The sequence below is a fragment of the Sander lucioperca genome, chromosome 21 (genome assembly GCF_008315115.2).
Source record: "Sander lucioperca isolate FBNREF2018 chromosome 21, SLUC_FBN_1.2, whole genome shotgun sequence".
In the NCBI taxonomy this organism is placed as follows: Eukaryota; Metazoa; Chordata; class Actinopteri; order Perciformes; family Percidae; genus Sander; species Sander lucioperca.
In genome coordinates, this window is record NC_050193.1 from 3,989,701 (window position 1) to 4,007,719 (window position 18,019).

Sequence of the window (18,019 nt, forward strand, 5' to 3'; positions counted from 1 at the left end):
TTTATGAATGACATAACACAATCAATCTAATTCCCCTCATTAGGCTAACTTTAATATGGCTATATAGATACATTACATTTTTCCATTTGCACTAAACCATACAGTTAAAACTAGACCTCAAACTTAATGGGACCATTATGAGAGAATTCTTAATACATGCGAGCAAAAGGAGCAGTATATAGAGACAACAGGGACTTGATGAGACAGGAAGCAGATGGAGGGCACAAAGTGCATGCTGAGTAGAGGAACGGGACAGAAGTGTCTACATCAATATTGGAAAGTATTTACTTTATTAACGCAGGGGGGAGATTATTTGAGCAGATCTAAAAATGTTGATTTACGGAGGCAGTATCAAACATCACAATTTCCCCATCAAGCATTTTTCCTGTCTTGAAATCCTCTTAATTGATATTCAAGCATTGTAAGCACTGATACAAATTCATATTTGCTTCTGTAATCATGAATGGACAATATTTTATAATTCAGTTACACTCACTCAGTTTTGTATTCTGAGCTAATCTTACTTTACATTTCCTTAGGCTAACAGGGTTACATTTCATTAAAAGTCTAGAATTGTTATTTCCCAATTTTGATTTGAGGCAATAGGTTACATTGTGTAACTTTTTTACACATAGCATGCCACATCCAAGTAATTGGATTTTGGAAAACAGTGCTGGGGCATATTTTTCCTTTCTTCTTTTCAGGCTCACTTATCGCAATAAAACTACAACAACTGCAACGCATGTCTGGAAGCATAAATGAACAGACGTGGCAGTTATGTACGTTTGAGAATGGTGGCAGTTTGGCTTGAGGCATGCGTGTTAATGCTGGTGGCAGGGGAGTGGGCGATAGGGAAAGTGCTATGTTGGGCATGCAGCTGAGTCCCCTCAGTCCTGTCGCTCCAACCCTCTGCCTCATTGTATCATTCTTACATAATGCTGCACTTACGTAAAAACCTTATAATTCCAAATTTAGGAATTTCTATGTTTTCCCTTTAATTGGATGTTAAGGATTACATGCGCCTTAAGAAAATGCTTTAACCCCAGGGCTTTTAAGCCCCTTTCAAAATTACTTATTTTTAACAAGCATACTTCCAAGGCTCAAAACTAGGTTAATTTTCTTACTGTAGCTCTTGAAAATTTGACATTTTGGAAGCACAACATTTTTACCAGACAGCAGCAGTAAGCTGAGCATCAGCCTCTGGTCTCCAGCTACAAACACTGCTGTGAGTGAAGCACTGGCTGTGTGTGGGGTTTAAGCTCTGCTCAACTCTGCAGTCATCACTTTTGAAGATGTTTTCAGCTCTGCACTGGGGAACCTTAGGCTATGTTCAGACTGCAAGCAAAAGTGGCCCAAATCTGATTATTTTTTTGGGGTCAAGTGACCAGGTCAGACTTCTTCAGAAGTAGTGTGAACACTCAAATCTTGCCCAGATCTGATTTTTTTCAAATCAGATTTAGACCACTTCCATATGTGGTCCTGAATCAGACCCAGGTCTGATTTTTTTCAATGCGCCCGCAGTGTAAATAAAGGCGGATTTGATGCGACTTTTATGTCAATCTACGTCGACATTTGTCATAATTATGCGCCGGCGGGAGTTAGCTCTAGACACAGACAGTAAAATTAAAAACTTGACTAGGCCTACAAAATGGAGAACAGTGATAGAGCAAGTCAATGGAGGGAGAGTGAGGTGTTAGACACTAATTAGTGTATGGGGAGATACTTCAATTAAATCAAAACTAGAAGGATCATACCGTAACCGCTCCGTTTTTGAAAAAATAGCAAACGAAATGGAAGAACGGGGACGCAGGAGAATATGGCTGCAGTGTCAAAGGAAGGTGAAGAGCCTTAAAGCTAAATTTAAAGACGCGAATGATTCCAATAACCGAAGCGGTCGTGGTCGCATCGCCAGCTCATTTTATAACGAGCTTAGCCGTGTTTTGGGCGTCTCTGTGAAGCTATTCACAACGCAGTCCCACCACTCCTGGTTTCGTCTCTGCATCCACACAGACCTCTGTAGTGAATTTGCAGCCATAACCCTGCAAAAGGCCAAAATAGCCAATTTGGCTCTCTTTCTCTTCATTCTTCTCCTCCTCAGCACCTGCTCATTAATGTTATGGCTTCCATTACACAAACATGTTGAAATAAAAGCGAAAATACTTACTTCCTCCATAATCTCCCTAACTTTAGTGCAACAGCGTGCTGCGTCTGAGGTCATTGTTATTGTTCTTTTGCGCATGCGGGTCCGTTCGAAACCGCAAACAGTTCACACTGGAATCTGATATAGGCCACATTTTAAAAGGTAATGTGAACAGCCAAACAAAAAATCGGATCTGAGCAAAAAATCTGAATTAAGCATTAAGACTTGCAGTGTGAACGTAGCCTTAGAGGCAGGGGAAAGCTCTGTGATCAGCTTGGCTTGTTGTGGTGGGGGTGAGTGAAGCATATGCCTGCCTCTGTGTGACACCAGGGAGTAATGCTGGGCATAGTGGGCTTAAATTGGCTTATTGGCCTCAGAATATTGGGTTGGCATGTGCCAGTGAGTGAGCCTCCCATGTCTACTTTGGTTTTGTCATACACAACAACACACAAAAACAACAAATGGCTTTCCATGTTTACACTAGCATTGCAAGCTGTATAATAAGCCTGAATATGTAGGTTTCACATTTGCCTCAGTTGGGTCTTTGGTTGCCTACAGCAAGAATGTGAAATGCAAAATGAAGACGTCAGTATTCAAACTATGTGCTCCTATTTGAGGAGCTATTCAGAAGAGGCACTGCTGCATAGTAGAGAAGCGAAGCAAATGAGGAACAATTAGTTCTGAATGTCAAAGAGGCTGGAGAAGACAAGCCACAGGATTTCTTGATTTGAAGCTGTTTCTCTCCTAATGATCTTATTATAGTGAACTTTATCTTCATCACTAAAAGGTCGGACCTCTTACATAAAGCACTATTTTTTTTTAAAACGCTGCACTAACAAAAGGTTTTTTTGCCATCCCTCCCACTCCACACTCTCCTCCTCTCAAAGGATGTTTGTGCTCTCTGTCCTCTTTCTCCTGTAGCCCTTTGTTTGTGTGGCTGGCTGATTGTTTTCACCTGCCCACTGACATGATAACTACTTGGTGCTGACTCACTGATGATGGCCTGTTCTATCGACAGCAGCCACTGCTGTTGATGTTGATGGAGATGCAGTAGCAGCAGATACACTTTGCTCATTCTATTAGGCAGGAGGACACGACACATAATAGGTTTGAAGGCTGCAGATGCGTGTTCATACAGTGATTCATCTGGACCATAAAGCAGAGCAGCTGAAAATGTTCATCTCCTCAAATGAATTTATGTTGCTTTGTGTTGTATGATTTTATGTTTTCTTAATAAAATGAAAGAAATAAGCCAGCAAGGTAATTTAATTTGTGCCTGATACAGTCAATAACCTTTCAGTAGGAGAGAGATCTATCTTATCCTGCTTTGTTCCATGGTGCTGCTGCTATATTTTTGAAATGTCAGAAATTAAGAAAATCTTCATTTAAAAAACTGTATCTCATCAAAAATGTTCACTATTATTACGGGCAAACCAAAATCATCAGCTTAGATCACACATCCAGTTTTGATCAACACACTCTGCTAAAAGCTGTAGAGGATGAACGGGGGATGTTGCAGATGAGGACTCTGCTCATCCCATAATGCAGCGTACCTGCCCGTTGGGCTTGTGTGAGCTTCGAGTAGACGACGTCAGCTGACTCAATCAATGTTCTGCTGGTTTGAATCATCTAGAAGACAAAGAAAATGTGTAGTTAATTTGCATCGGATCTCAGCGACATACCGGGTTCATACCTGAAAAGCCTTAAGCAGAGGCCCAGCCAAACACAGGGGACCTTTAAGGTATATATACTGTAAATAAAAAGCAAAGAGTAATACCAAGAGGGAAATACACACACACAAATTGCTGAAGAGGTGTCTATCTTGCCACATTGTTAGGCACCAACAGCAATTATTTGGGCTGAGCTTTTTGCTGCTATGTTTACAGGCACACTAACAATTCAGCTTAAACACAATTAACGCAACGTAGCTGTCATGTAAATGTCTTTATTTGATTACTTTAATTGAGGTAAGATTCTAATCAGAGGAAGCGGTTTCTTTCCAATTAATTGGCCATGTAAACAACATAGTTCACATTTATTTTGCCTTGTGTGCAAGTACAAGAGAAGGCTAGATAAAATCCATGTGAAAAGCTAAATTATAAGCAGTCTGTTTAGTATTACAGCAATATACTGTAACTCCAGTCTTTAACTAGACTTGCAAAAAGCAAAGTAGGCCCGTTTGCTTTCCAAACAATCTAAAAGACATGGCCCTGGATTAGATTGGATCTGTCTTTTAGACTATATAAACTCTATTTAAGCTCTCAGTACATGCAAATAAAACGACCTCTGCATGTCGAGGAATGTATTATTCATTAGAGCTGCAACAATTAGTCGATTAATTGATAAATCGATTTAATCTGCAATTTTTTTTTGATAACTGATTAATCATGTAAATTAAAGTTCTAGTAAAAATGCCAAAATAATGGTGGTTCCAGGTTTTCACATAAGAATTCTTTCTGACTTTACAGTGAATTGATAGAAGTTTCTGGGTTTTGACATTTAATGCGAGAAGCAGTCAAATTCCTTATTTGTGTCAACAGACTTGGCATATATAGTTGATTCTGACTTTGAATATCTGCATGGAAATCACACAAGTATTCGTACCACAAGTAAACCAAGAGTGGCAGAGATGCAACATCCCATTTTCAGCTCTACTTTTGCATGTGACCAACACAACACTGTGTAGTTTGAGCCCTAAACATCATCCCACAGGCTTGAGAGGAGCAGCTGGACCAGCCCTGCAGCACTGAGGAGAAAGCTAATGAAGTTTCACACTTCTTGTTAGTAGGGAGACAGGGAGTGGACTCTCATACTGCGTGTGCATGTGCATGCCTTTTCTTGTTTTGCTATCCTTATGAGAACTACAGTGAGCTCATTTTGGAGGAAAAAAATGCAGAATATTTGATGAACCTACACCTCCAATAATTTCTTCACCAACCCCTAAATGGATGTGAGGACTGTGAGTTGTATGCATACTGTATAAGTGAGAGTTGTAGCAATAGTGAAAGTAAGACAGAGAGCAAATCTTTCCAACAACAGCAAGAAAGAGTGTTGAATGCAACATGTCTTAATGCTGCACTGCATTCTGGTCTTGAAAGTAGCACCTCTGCCTCTACTGTGGTGGATTTCTTCCAGTGTGACTGTTGGTGCACAAAATGGTGTGTCTAAAAAGAAGCTCTGAATATTATCTCACTAACCTGACATTAGCTTTTGATTGAGACTTGAGATTGTCATTTTAGCTGCACTATAAATATATCAACACAATGTTGCATTGTCCACACATTATCCATAAAAAAATAAGAAAAACACACCACCAGTATGAACACAGAATATATGTACTGTACATATACAATAGCTGTTTTGTGTTGAGTGTAGTCAATGATAGAAACGTATCCCTGTGCAAATAAATAAATGTATATGTATGTGTGTATATGAGCTGGAAACTGAGTTCCAGTGTGCTGCTGACGCTTTGTTCAGCTAAGGGTAACAATGCTGGCTGGCTGCAGCCCACATGGGGGGGACTGAGGACATGCACTGCCCACTAATATCCTACAGTAAATGGCCGGGTGTTGGCAGCCATGAAGTCACATGTACTTACACACATGTGCACACACTGGGTCCTCTGTTCTTGAGAGGGGAGTGTGCCAACAGGCACTCTAGAAAGCGGGCACAAAACCTCAGCTGACCAGGCCCAAAGCCTCAGGACAAGATCATAGGTTACGTACGTACATGAGTTTATTAACTTTATGCAATAATATCTCCCTTGAAAAGAGCCAACCACTGATATATTTCAATATACACAAGCCTTTGCCTGTGCTGGGCAATTAACAGGCCGGGAAAGGTGATGAGACCTGAGAATGCATGTTCTAATCTCTAAAACTCTAAAATATGGATTCTGGGCCCGCTTTTCTGTCTTTCCCCAGAAAGTTTTTTTTGTGGAGTGGAGCGTGAGAGTTGCTCTGACAGTGCCAAGCCTCCTGCCTAGTGCGAGGCCTCATAAAAGCCCAGACAGATTCTATTTGGAGCCGCTCGCTGCATCTGTCCTGCAGGAGCACCGCCGACCTGAGCAGCGTGGACGCAACAACCTTGTTCCTCGCTCATGACCCAATTCACCAGCTCCCAACAAGCCTCACAGGAGGGGAGGAAGAGGGGAGAGGAAGCAGTGGGTGATAACTAATTACAGACAGAGTCCTCTAAACCCCTTTTTGGGCCGTGCCAATGTCAAGTGGTGAAAAATGCAGTGTTCTTTGTAATAGAGGAGGCAGGGTGAAGAAGGACATGCACAATTATACAATGAGTATCTGCAGCTTGACAATCTGACTGGTCAAATAGGTGGTTTTAGCCATGTTAAGAAGCCTTGTAAAACACATCCAGCTGTGTGAATACTTAAATCAAATGATAAGCAAACTAGCATTAGGGAGGAAGCACACCAAACCTCTTTGTTTCTTTTTCTGTTTTAGTACCTATGCAGATCTGTTATCGAGTGCTTTGGCATTTTATCTTTACCTGAAGTAGAGAATTTAGAGAGATGTTACACACTTTAATAAGATTGTTATTGTCTCACATGAAAACTGTATAAGATATAAGTGTGTATGTATGCATGGCGTGCGTACTGAATGTGTACTTCAATATTGATTTTTAAAGGGAATTTCTGACACATTTGTTCAAAAGATTGCTCATCTGTGTATTACCATATTCAGTCTAACACAACAACAGTATAAACATTTCTATTTTTCTGACAGCATCACATACACTCTTTTGTGTATGTGCAGATTATTTACCATGTCATAGGCGTTGAGCACTTTGCGCAGCAGCTCAGGTACAGGACCCTGAGCTTCCATGGTGGGGTAAGTCTCGCTCAGGTCCACTGTTACCTTCAGTGACCGCTCACTGTTCATCAGCCAGGAAGACATCGTCAGGATACACTGCTTCATGTTGGCCGCCGGGGTCAGGCCACAGAGTTCTTTGAAGGACACCATGGCATTCTGGGAAAGCAAACAACCACAGTGAATGAAAGCATTTTGGGTATGAACTAGGGCTGCAAAATAAATCCTTTTTTTATTATCATCGCCATATCAACTTGCTCAATAAACACATTGTGAAAAACTGCGACAGATTGCAAAAGACACTCAGGGATTCTTTCTAGTGAAAGAGAGTATTAGCAGAAAACTGCACTTTGATATGTAACTGTTATTCTTTTTATTAAATGGTGCCTTTTGTGTGAAATAATTTCCATTCAGTTTTTTTTTATTCAACAAGCAATTTGTTGTATTTTAGCAGTATACTGTAATGAAGCAAAAAGGCAGAACCGAGTACATTTTAATAACTGTTTTTTTAATAGTAATAATGTTATCATATTTTACTCATACTGTGCAGCCCTAGAATGAACACATAAAAAGGCATAAATAAAAATAATCAATTCCGCATGCCGCATTTGTGTCAATTAATTAATAGATGTTCACTCATTTGAAGTTGCTCTGGGAAGCAGCATCAATTAAACGTGTTAATGTATACCAGTATAAATAAATAAATAAATAAACAAATATTCTGTATGTCCTTGTGCTCTGAACTTCTTAACTGTCACTACAGTAACCAAAGCAACTAAGGCAAATCCCTGTAGAGTTATTGTGCTTGGATTGGATTGTGGGCTTAAAGGCCAAAATATTGCTCTCACTTTTTGCATATGACCTTGAGTGAGAAGATTTAATGAGAAGGATCGGGATACTCCCCTCAGACCAGAAAGGAGGAAAGATAGCAGAGTGTGTTTGTCTTGGTGACACATCTCCCATAACGTCAGTCTGCTCATTCAACAGCCCAGAGGCTCTGGAGCCAAACTTCTGACCACAGCCTGAAGGTCCTAAGTACATTCAGTCACTCATCCCTCCCTTTCTTCATTTCTCTTTCTCTTTTCTCGGCCTTCTCTACACATATCTTTGTATTTATCTTTCGTCTCTCGCTGCAAATATCAATCTTAAAACTATAAAAAATGTTTACAGTAATTACCCAAGTGTTCCCGTTTCTACATGGACCACTAACCATTTTAACTCTCTGCAGCTAGATAAATGAAGAAATCCATCTCAACAAGTTCTGTTTATTTAATCTAGTACTGATAGCATATCTTATTTTTCATCAGGGGCAGCTGTGGCTCAGTTAGTAGAGCGGGTCTGCCATCGATCACAAAGTTAGTAAGTCAAACCTTGAGCTCATCCTCTCCACACGTGTCCTTGAGCAAGACACTAAACTCCAAAGTGCTCCTACTGTTGTTTTTCTTTAGTCAAACCTGTAAGAAAAATTAGTTTCTTACACCTTCAGTTTCTTCCAATCAAAAACCTAATTTGGAATGTTCAGACGGGTAGTATTTGGGACCAAAACAAATAAGAGAAGGTGGTTTTTAATTTACCGTTCAGTCAGATTTCTGCACAGCCATAATTGAAGCCTTATACCAACCTGAAATTGGTTAATAGTGTCATGTTTTTCACCCCCAAATTTGATATTTTTTTCTAACTGAAAAACTCTCACAACAGAGCAGATGCAATGTTTTTGAGCTGCCAGCCTGCTTTCCAGTCCACCGAAGCCAGAGTTTCTGCACGTCTGGGTTCAAAGGCTTTGCAGCCCCAGCAACAAGGCAGCTGCCTTTCACGGTTTTTCATTCTTCTGCCAGCATGGGAATTTCAGCGACCAAACCAGGCCCACTTTTTTCACATGGCACCCCATCAGTTAGCTTGCTTAAAAGATAGCCAGAAAGGACAGCATGACAGAGCGAGGTGAGAGAAGAGTGAGGGACAGTATATGTATACTCAATGGTATCTCCTTATCTATAAGGCTCTTATTGGAAAACTGCCATCTTACCTTACAGAACTTCTCAGTTACTCAGAGGGACATTATCAGACTCGCTCTGCTGACTGGCTTTTACTTCATGTTCCACAAGCTCGGTCTGAACTTGGAAAAACTGCTTTTAGTTTAAGTGCACTTGACTCCTGGAACACATTACAGCACTTTCTTTAAATCAACTCAATTGTGCTTCTTGGACAATTTAGAAATCTGGTTTTAAACCCGCAAACTTCTACTTGTAACTGCTTTACATAATTGTATTTCCTTTTGCATCCATATTATTCTAATGTATTTATCAAATAATTTTCCTATTCTGAATGTTTTATTGTCTTCTTGTCTTTGTAATCTGGCTCTATGACATTGAAAATGAGGGTCGCCCCTCAATGTTCTCTCGAGGATAAATTAAGGTTGAATGGAAAAAAAAGAGCAGTTTAGGCTGAGGCACAAAGAACAGAGCCTGAAACTGCTAAGAGTGAGGGTGATGATGAGAAGCATTGGAAACACAATGCAGGTAAGAGAGCGTGAGAGAGAATAAGAGTGCCATTGTTGGTACTTGGTGAGTCCGTCCACACACTCAGCACTCTTCAGTGTGGGAACCAGCTGTCTCGCTGGGCTAGACCTCCAGGCAATCCACCCCACCACCCCCTACCCCAGAGGATGTGCTGTCACTGAGGGGTCCGACCTTCCTCTAGATGGAGAGGGTGGTCAGGGGATGTAGTAAGCATCTGTATGCTGAGCCTCAACCACAGTTAACACCTCTTGGGCCATTGATCACAGCCACAAGAAGAAACACAATGGTGGAAGAGGGACAGCTTTGGGGCTCTGAATTAAAACCTGGTGTGTGCGTGCTTGAGGACTATGAGCATGTCTCTGTGTGGTCTGAGCCAAAGTTATTAGCATTCATTATGCTTTGTATAATTCCAGGCATGTGTGTATGGGACTACATGTTTTTCGAAAATTATTGTGCAATAAAAGCCATACCATTTCCAAGCCATGGTGTTAAAAAACACCAATGAGAGGCTTGTGTTTTTAATTACTCCCTTCCCCCACTTGACTCCCTTTCTAACATTCCCCAAATGAGAGCTCCGTGTCCAGTTACAACACTGCTTTTGTTTCTGTTTCTGTTTGTCTCTCTCTCTCTCTCTCTCTCTCTCACACACAATCTGTGTATCTCTCCTCTTCTCTCTGGCCCACAGTATTGAGTAGTGGTGAATGTACCAATGATGGCACACAAACACTGTTCAGCAAATAAAAAGAAACTCCAAGCTGGCAGCTCTCCTCCATCAACACTTAAGGTTCATGGGCAGCAGCACTCTTGAAAGTCTCCCACAGAAATAAATAATTTGCTGCCTAGATCCACATATAAAAATATGGCAAACAAATCATATCTGCCCACTGGTCAATGTTCATGGATCTCCTTAGTCCTTTTAATAGTCAAACATACGTATTATTCAAAGCAGACCACCTGGAAGCTTTGCTGCTGGAGGATAAAAGCAGCCTTAAAAGAGCTTAGTGAGTTAAAATACCGCTTTTGACGGCAACATCTAAGGTCTGTGTGTGCACTGCTTTCATGTATAAGGTTGTATATTGTGCAATTAAATCTGGGATTTTTGGGAGTACAAAAGGTATTTTTTTCTCAAGTTAATGTCTAATCTTGGCTTCAGGAGTGGCAAAGCTTCCAGAGTTGGCCTGATTGTTGCCTTGTGGGTTGTTGACAACCAGTCATGCTTCTGCCCTCCAGCTCCCTCCAGATTAAAGGCACCAGGCTCCACACAGCTGGTCTCTACAAAGCTTTCACAACTGTCCTTTTTTACATTTAAAAAGGCAAAGGCCTTGTTCTTCATTTATCATCTCTAAAGCTTTCCTCTCAACTTCACCTCTTTCATTTATTTCATCAACCCTCATCTTTTAATTTTAAAAAGAAAAATTTACATTTCAAATGGTCGTGGTGCCAGTGTTGTTTGATCAGGTTAAAAGGCACTGATTCACACCCAATTATTTTTTATATATAGGCCTATAGATCTGTTCACAAATTCATTTGTTGTGAAAGATGATTCAAAGTTACCGAACAGACATGAGTGTCAGCTGTGACACATGACATACCTATGATTATTTCATATGTAGCATAAATTAGTTGATTGAGTGATTTTTGAGTTATCTGGGTGATTGGTTGATGAGTTTTACAGAAAATATGACATGTTTGATAAGTCTGTGTCAGATTTACAAGACTGACTTCACAGTGAGCCATATTTCATGTCTTATTCATGAAATGTGCCCATGCTGACTCACACCTGAGTAATTATTAGGACCTAATCATGACAAACTGTTGAGGTATTTATTCGTCACTAATTTAGATTATTCAAACAAGCAACACTTTGATTGGGCCAAATATTATAATCTTTTGCCAAGTGAGGAAACACTGAGGATTGTTCATTATTTGCTTGCATTTCCACTCTTATTTCCAATGATTTTACTGAAATTACCTTCCTCTTATCCCACTCAAGCTGTAATTTGCTAATGTTAATAACCTCTAACATTCAGGATCAATTCACCTCCCAAGCAGAAACAAATTTCTCTTTGTAGTAGGGTCTTGGGAGAGAGAAATTATGTCCTCTTTTCAGAACATTGCCTATTTCCACAACTGAAAAATGCATGACAGCATGCCACAGGATCTCTAATCGCATATCTGATTATTTAGTTTGGTCTGTCTTTTGTTTGCTGTGCAATTAGACTGAGGTTACTGCCTACAGACGATAGATGGACAAAGCATGGTATTTATAACTGTCCTGTGTACATAAAAAAGGAGTGTGCTACATTAGCTTCTGGAGGAACACGTGAGAATGTCTAATTGTATGTCTTCTTATACAACATTAAATATTTTCCAGCATAGGCTACTCATGAACAAGACACCAGGTCTTTTTCCCACTTTTGTTCTTTTTGTTCTTTTTTTTTTTCTTTAGAAAATCTAAAAAGCACAAATAATCTTGTTTGGTTACATGAAGCACTTTTACATACATTTTAAGAAGCACAAACAAATGAATTGCATCTTTCATTTATTTTTATCAGTTTTTTTTGTTTTTTATCTTAACACAATTCTATTAACAATTGTTTTTCCTTAGGTTGACAAAGCATTGTTGATGGAGTCGTGTCAACATTGTGTACAGCACTATTATTTTAATATCGTTAGCTTTCAGAGAGGACAAGAGTCTGCCACTCTAAACTGACAACCAAACAATACCCAGCTAGGTATTTAAAAGGCTCACTGGCTCTCCCTGTGTTGTAATTTGTAGAATGAACAAATGAGACAAGCTTTATATCACACCCTTCAGTCATCACAAACAAAATCATACATGCACTGTAAGACTTCTGCTACTGGTCTTCAGCCAAATATACACCATGGTTACTAATCTTCATTTGCTCATCTAGAGGAGTTTTCAAGTAATGCACAAGTGCCTAGCAACCCAGTCCTCTTCCATGGGCAATTATCGTTACTCATTAATGATTACAATATTCATAAACCTCATAATTGTACAGCAATGTCACTTTATTACCATTCTCTTCTATAACATAAATAGAGCACTGTTAGCAACAATCCTCTATCCACAACAACAAGTGAAATGAGTCTAACCAGAAACAGTTACATCAGTTTTGACCTATAAGCAATAAAAAAGTCATGCAGTTTTATTCGGTGGAAAAGGCGTGTCTGTCTTTTCATATCTTGACCTAAAACCCAATATGTAGACAACCATTAAAAGTTAGTACTGTAACATAACATTCATTCAGAATACCATGTAGATTGTTAAGCATACCAGGGTCTGCAGAGCATGAACATCAATGATTTTGATGATCTTGCTATCTTTACTATAGCACTGCATTTTCACCAAAACATCTGCTGTATGTGCAGAGACTTGAAAATGTTGGATATGTTGGACTGGATCCGAGTGTCTCCAGCAAAGCCTCAAAACTTGTTTATACCATTAAAAATAAGTATTGCCAGATTTTCTTAAGAACAGATCTGCAATATTGCCATAGCCATTTACAGACTGAGCACCCAATCTACCTAAACGTAGATCAAGTGCTAAGTCTAAAAAAAGTGTAGCTCTAAGATGATAGAGTGAAGTAACTGGTGGATAACCAAATCATCAAAACTGAATGCAGTGAGAGCCACCAAATGTTGCACTGCACTGAGTCTGTGTGTTGCCATTGTTTATAAGATAAATGGCATTGCTCTATAGAATAAAATTATTTCATTGAACGTTGTACCACAAACACACTAATCAAAGAGTGATCTATGACATTATTTACTTGTTCTGAATGAACAACATCATAAGCACTTCACCAGAATGTAAAAAGACCTTCAACTGCTTTACACAACCCAAAAGCCATTTGGTAAAGGTTTTGTGATTATGTTTCATAAATACTTTAAGTATGTAGTTCCTTACCTGCACATTTTCTCTGAGATCTGTGGCCTCCCTGAGGGGCTGGGTGGAAGCTCTGAAGAGCTCGTCCACTACTTTGATCCCTGTGGTCTTGGTGGTGGTGTACTCCCGGGCCTTTCTACTCTTCCTGACAGACAGACCCCTCTTATGTGCCTTTCCTCCACCCCGCCTGTTGGTGATGGCTACATGGACAAACAGGGTGGTGTTGGGTAGGAACTCTCCCGTCAGTGATTGTAGGGGGACATGTCTATAGCCTGGCTGTAGGCACTCAAATGGGATGGTGTACTGGCCAATGAACTCGTCTCCAATGTAGTCGTCATCCAGCACCACAAAGCGCAGTACTGCAAGTTCTGGTAAATTAATCTGGAATTCAAAACTCTCATCAAAAATAGGGTTGTCACCATTCTGGGACACAGTCTTGGTTCTTTGCTCAGCACAGTCAGCTGGAATGCCGTGGATCTCCACATATATGTAGGGCTCCACCACATCACCCTTAGCTGCAGAGCCGCGAGGCTTGGGCAGATTCTGCCCACTGATGACCTTAATGTGAAGAAGCTGGGCAGACACCCCTGGCAGCGAGTCCCGAGCATTGGCACTAAAGTAGGACACCTCCTCCCTCATGATGGCTGGCCGCAGAACATACCCACAGTTTCCATTCTGCCTGAACCAGCCTAGGTTGAGGTCCATCATCAGGCCTGGTGTCTGGTAGTTCATGGCCACAATCTGGCAGCCACACTTCCAGAAATCCTGGGGGTTCATGTTGCTGGCATCAATTCTCATAGGTGTGGGATATACCCTGGAGAGAAAGCGCTTGTTATAACAGACAAATTCCTCTGGGAACTCATTGGCAAACCTGTTTGCATCAACCTCATTGAAGGAACATATCTCCCAGTATTTTTGGTCTCTCTTAGAGATCTCAAAGTCCCTAAACTGGACTGACTTGCAGAGAGATACAAGATCAGAGAGCTCCCTGCACAGTCTGAGTCTCCTGTAGCTTAAGCCATTTAGCTGGTCCTTCTCATCAGCTCCCACTCGTCGAGACATTTCCAGACCCTCCTCCTCATCTGTCACGTCACCCTCATCAGTGCAGTTGGGCGGTAGCCTCTTACCCTTAATGAGGATTTTACCTTTGAGTTTCTCAGGGGAGGGTAGGTAGTTTTCCTCCTTGAATGGGGGTTCAACATACAGCTTGTCCCCAAGAATCTTCTTCATATGCTGTGCTATGACCCTCTGCTGAGGGATGGAGCAGTGGGTCACTAGGCAGAGAATCAAGGGATACTCTGAGCTCTCAAAAGCATATTGGTTTATAATGTCCAGGACTTTAGAGAAAGCTAGATGTGAGGCTACAGAACTACCCACATACACCACTGGTTCATTATCAGGGCCATCCCATACAATGACCTCAATGCTGCGACAGCCCATTCTTAGAGCTCGGATGTAGCTGCTGATGTCTGACGAACCCCAGAAATGGTCTTCCAGAAGTGAGGCATTATGTGACGAGTTGATGTAGTAGTGGGACAGAGGCTGGGTCATATCTTGGCACACACGTTTGTGCTGAGGGTCAAAGATGTGGCATTCGGAGGAGAGGAGGTAGTGTGTAAAGCCATCAATGGAGAGGTAGGCCCTCTCCCTACCTTCGGCGGATGGCTCAAATTTCTGAACAATATCCCTGCACATGTCCTCCGTTACACCTTCCACACCCTGCTCCACCTCCACGAAAAGCATCAGATCTTTACTGTCCAGATACTCCTTGTTACTGGAGAACTGTACCAGTAGGAAGAAGATTTCTGGTCGTGTGCAGAGCTCACAGTAGGCCTCCACAAAGGTGTCCATGTTAATCCCCTCTCCATATTGGTCTTTAGCTTTCTGGAGTTCCTTGAACTTCAGCTCTATCCTAGACTCTTTCATTCCAGGGTTGAGCCCCTTGATTATTTGGGTGGCCCTGAACAGGTCTATGTGTCCTTCCTTTTCCATATCTGCCAGTTCAAACACTGAGCCAATCCAAGACGTTCGTAGACTCGGTTGGCTGGGTTCCACCATGTCTACAGTGTGCCGGCCATAAGACACCAGATACCTCAGGCCCATCACCCAGGTGCTGACAACATCTGCTGTACTGGCTACCAAATCTAAGGACTCATAGTTATCCCCATAGATGATTGAGAAGGCACATTCATCAGGGAACTGATCTGAGAGACCATTGCTGCGCAAAACTGGGGTTTTCTTTCCCAAACGGACCTCCTTAATGCCCTTGATCTCTAGTTTGGCCTTTTCTGAATCCTTTTTTGATGGCTCCCAACGGAGCCAGTGCATGTCTGGATCCAGCAGGAAGTAGCGGTTGTACATGCGTGAGTTAGAGCGCACCTTCTTCATCTCACAACCCTCCATCATAAAGGCCATGCAAGCAGCTGTGCTGTTGATCTTGCGGTCATTTGGCATTGAGCTGAAGGACACCGTTTTCTTCCTCACCTGCCTCTGTTTGGAACCATCCTGGAAACAGAATGGGATGGGGGAGGGTTGGGATAAAGAAGGATTTATTGGTTACACTTTGTATCTGAATTCAGAAAAAAAAGCAGTAAACACCACAGTGAGATTATAATGTATAGAAGAGCATAACAGAGACAAAAGGCTGGGTTAGCACCTTTATAATTGGGTGGATTTACACATAGATAGATAAATGCACATTAAACCGAAAAGAAAAATCCTAAATGTAAACACAAGCTGTTATGCTGGACATGATACAACCATTCCCAATGCTGAACGCATAAACATGATAAAGAACGGGCTACCATTAAACACCCAGTTATCAACTGCTTAGTGGAAATCTTTTTTATTTTCTTCCCAGCATGTTTGCTCAACATACATGGGCCCATCTTATGAAGATGGGACACAGCAGTGGATAGGCACGATGCAGGTGCTTCTTTGACATCTGACTTCAAATGGCAAAAAAGCAATCAGTCATTTTTTATATATTTATGATAGGCCAATAGCCTCGGAGATAATTATGTGCTTATTTAAAATGCACATCTCCCCGTCTAATTTTTCTGCTAATGTTTTAAATTGCATAAAGTAACTTAATGTGAAGGCAGAGTAACTTCTGTGGTTTTCCCTTGAGATAAATTGTAATATGCAGTAATGCATGAGGTCTGTTTCTTTTTTAAACAGGACTGCTTGCTGTAATGATAGGGTACAGAACTTGAAATACAATTTTGGCTTGGCTGAAGTCACAATGATTTCATCCCTCAAACAAAGTTGAGGGCTTTAAATTTGGTTTCAAATTACCTTTTAACTGCAAATGAGATGTGGTTAAATAATTATCCTGTGGGCAACCTCTCATAAATACATTTCTTGCCAGCCGATTCCAAAGACATTGCATTTGTTAAAGCTCTGTGGAGACTCTCTCTTTACAACCAAGGCAAAAGCCAAACTTGTGAAAGTAGTGAAACAGATGCGCCACACACCCCCTGCCATGACATGGCTGAACTTTTGCAGCTTTTAGGTCATGAGCCTAGCTGGCAGAAAGCAGACATACAGCACTGCCCTATTTCCCCACAAGGCTGTGGTTAGCTAGAAAGCCTGAATGCAGATGGCCTGGTTAAGGGCTTGGAAAATAGGCTTGTTGAATAATGCAAACCACAGAGAACAGTACAGTAAAGTCAAAACTAAAACAATCCACAAATTACTGTTACATATTAACTATTCTAGACACAAAGCTTTTGAGACATGTCATTGTTGAAATTCAGACAAAGGACAAATTCTTTTTTTAAATAATTTTGTGAAAACATCTATGACCACACTCATATGTCAGTGGTGATGCTTGATTACTACAACTCTAATATGAAATGCATGTAACCAAAGCCATCTAATCTCAATTTTCCTCCTTGTTCCATGTCTGTTGATCGTTTTTAGTTTGAAAAGAGGAAGCTAGAAAGGGCAGAGGACCCCAGGGCTATGGAGGAGTCAGTATGTCTTTCCCCCAAGACAGTGACTGCCTGTACAGGTGTGATGGATCTCCCCTGAGCATGAGTTTAACTGTAGTCACAGTGAAAAGCCTCAGGACCATCCATCTTTCACCTGACGGTCAGAGGCAGATGACGCCCGTTACCTCATCGCGATTAATGAGCACCACTTGATGCAAAGCTGAAGATATGACATGATGATCGCTCTCTGGTTTTGCTCTTGTTTTACGACCTCTATCTCTAACCCCTACACATACTGTCAGTACTCAATATCATAATTAAAAAAAAAACCTGTAATCTATAATAAAGATTACAAATCATTCTTTAATGTCAATGAAATACCTTTTGGAAATTCTAGATGCACTGCTCTTACACAAGACGGTGTGTTGTGGCCCAATGCTGGGACCACCCAAGTCAAAATGGTTGTTCACAATGTGTTAAAATAGAGTTATTCAAGCATTTGTTTTCTCCTCCTCGAGAAACACTTGCATGCAATTGCCGTGAGAGCTAGTGCCAAGACCAACAGGCACATGGTTATGCATGTGCTCTTGCCAGGACTGTGAGGGTAAGGAGGGTGCTGTTGGTTCAGATGTTGGATAATACAATTCCAACTCTTTCACAGAGGTAACCTTGAAATAAAAAGAACGGGTAAC

At 41.0% G+C, this 18,019-nt stretch overlaps 1 protein-coding gene across 1 annotated transcript in view; it reads right to left on the minus strand.

Annotated features, from left to right (window-relative positions):
• Nucleotides 1-18,019, minus strand: part of si:ch211-210g13.5 (inactive phospholipase C-like protein 2) — a 71,175-nt gene that overhangs the window by 11,502 nt on the left and 41,654 nt on the right. The window contains exons 2-4 of the mRNA XM_031312394.2: nt 13,414-15,897; nt 6,922-7,125; nt 3,694-3,769 (exon numbers count right to left, since the gene is read on the minus strand). Of these exons, the coding sequence (XP_031168254.1) occupies nt 3,694-3,769; nt 6,922-7,125; nt 13,414-15,897 (2,764 nt within the window). The remainder of the gene's footprint in view (nt 1-3,693; nt 3,770-6,921; nt 7,126-13,413; nt 15,898-18,019) is intronic.